Below are 1,912 nucleotides of genomic sequence, written 5' to 3'. Positions count from 1 at the left end.
AAGATTAGATCTCAAGCTGCAGTGGCACTGCACAAAGTCATTCCAAACCTCGAAGGCACAATCTAAGATTTTATTAATTGCGAGAGGGGGAAAATATAGTCCTCCTTTATCCATGATTGACCTGAGGATTGGGATTAGCCAAAAAGAATAAATAAATACAATAAATAAAAGAAAGAAGAAAAGAAAATTTCCCTCACATAATTTAATTTAATTAATCCACTTCGACATTTACGTATCAGATAATCTCCACTACTACATGAGGAATCAAGAACGCGACCTGTAATAGCCATAGACGGCATAGAGGGACTGTATGAAAGTAAGCACGAGCAAAACGAAGGCAGCAATGAAGGAAATGATTGACCAGGGATTGTCGAAGTACTTGTTCTTGAGAATGGCTCTCCAAGAATTCCACTTTTTCACGAGACTGACTCTCCAGGACATATCTTCAGAATAATGTTTCCATTGGCTGTAGATGTCCACATCTCTAGACACATCACGGAGATAACTGTCGTTGATGTCGAAGGCCACCCCCTGGCAAAGCCGGTTGAAGAGGTCAGCGACCTCGGTGTCGCTCCCAAGGCAGTGGTCGATGATAAAACGGTGGCGGAGGTACCGGACGTCCTCGGGGGAGTTGATCAAGTTGTGCATGAAGATTACGTACAAGGTGACGTGCTTGCTGCAATCGAACTGAGACTGCTCGAAGGCTATCAAGTTGAGGAAGAGCGACCTCGTCCCTTCGTGGATCTCAAACTGCGGGATCCGGAGGATCCCGTCCTTGAGCTGGATGTCCCAGCAACTGTTTGGAAATCTGTCCTCGATCTTGATCCCGGCTTCCCGGAGCTCGGTCAAGCAGCAAGTGAGGTGTCCCCGTCTCTGCGACCATTTCTTGGTCTTGGACCGCTTCGGGTCCAAGAGCAGGTGGTTCCGCCGGAACACTTCGAGGCAATGGACCCTGCCATGGTTACATAACGGGTCGAACTGCAATCTTCTGCTGCTGTCCAAGGCAAGGAATCTCTCCGGCAGCGGAGGATCGAAGAATTTCTTCGGCAGCAAAGGGTCGAAGAACGGGATCGCCAGCTTGGCCACGCGCCCCTTCTGGTTGGGGCCGCCGAGCTGGAGGCCGAGCAGTCGGTCGAGTACGAAGAGAGGGATCTGATTCTCGAGCAGGATCATGTCCCGCTGGATCTCAAGCATCGATCGCCGCATTGAGAAGACGGGGTCATTGCGAGGGTAGCCGAGTTTCTCGAACCCCTCGGCGAATCCCTGGAACAGCTCGATCATGAAGCACCCGTCGAGAACCATCATCTCCACGAACTCGTCGGAGCTCATGGATATCTTTCCCTCGTAGCAGGCACGAGCTCTGACCTCGACCTTCTTCACCGAGTCTAGATAGCGGCCTATTGCCTGATGGGAGCGCTCGAGGATGCGGTGGAGGCAGCGCCACTTGTGCCGCTCCATATGGCGGAGGTGCTCCGCCCCGTGGTGGTACGGCCCGAGGGAGACGATCTGGGGGACCCAGTCTTTGTCATTGCCATCCTTGAGATAGTGCGGAAACCGGTAAATGGAGAGATTTGCCCATGAGCCTGGCAAGTTTTCCTGGCGACCTTGGTCGAGCTTCTCATCGATGGAGACGACCCACTCGGACTCGGGAGGCCTCGGCTCATAGTCGGGGACGATGTTGCCCCCATAGGTTGATTCCTTGGGGAGTCGAGATTCCACAGTTTCTCGGAGCTGGAGAGTGATTACGTACCAACCCAAGAGCTCTTTGTTGTCAACAGCGGCCATTTCTTGTGAAGAAATTGGTCTGTCTTTGTTTCTCTGCCTTTGCCTTGAATCGGTTCTCATCCTTTATATTGCTGCTTTCTAAGCAAAATTGCTACTTTAATGGCTACCGGTTTTGGAACAACAAAGG

General features: G+C 51.4%; 1 protein-coding gene across 1 annotated transcript; it reads right to left on the bottom strand.

The window, feature by feature from the left end:
* Positions 1-187: 187 nt before the first annotated feature.
* On the bottom strand, positions 188-1,912 carry LOC115666393 (UPF0481 protein At3g47200-like). Its single transcript, XM_056307889.1, has one exon. The coding sequence runs from the start codon at positions 1,843-1,845 to the stop codon at positions 265-267; it is 1,581 nt and encodes a 526-aa protein (XP_056163864.1). The 5' UTR covers positions 1,846-1,912; the 3' UTR covers positions 188-264.

This window comes from Syzygium oleosum, unplaced genomic scaffold, assembly GCF_021117445.2.
Source record: "Syzygium oleosum isolate NSW1041296 unplaced genomic scaffold, Sole_v2.1 Sole_v2.61, whole genome shotgun sequence".
In the NCBI taxonomy this organism is placed as follows: Eukaryota; Viridiplantae; Streptophyta; class Magnoliopsida; order Myrtales; family Myrtaceae; genus Syzygium; species Syzygium oleosum.
Note: the sequence above shows the minus strand (reverse complement) of the source record. Positions and strands in the feature narration are given on the sequence as shown.

Excerpts from the sequence above, each read along its gene's own strand:
- LOC115666393 (XM_056307889.1), bottom strand. The coding sequence starts at position 1,845 with ATGAGAACCGATTCAAGGCAAAGGCAGAGAAACAAAGACAGACCAATT.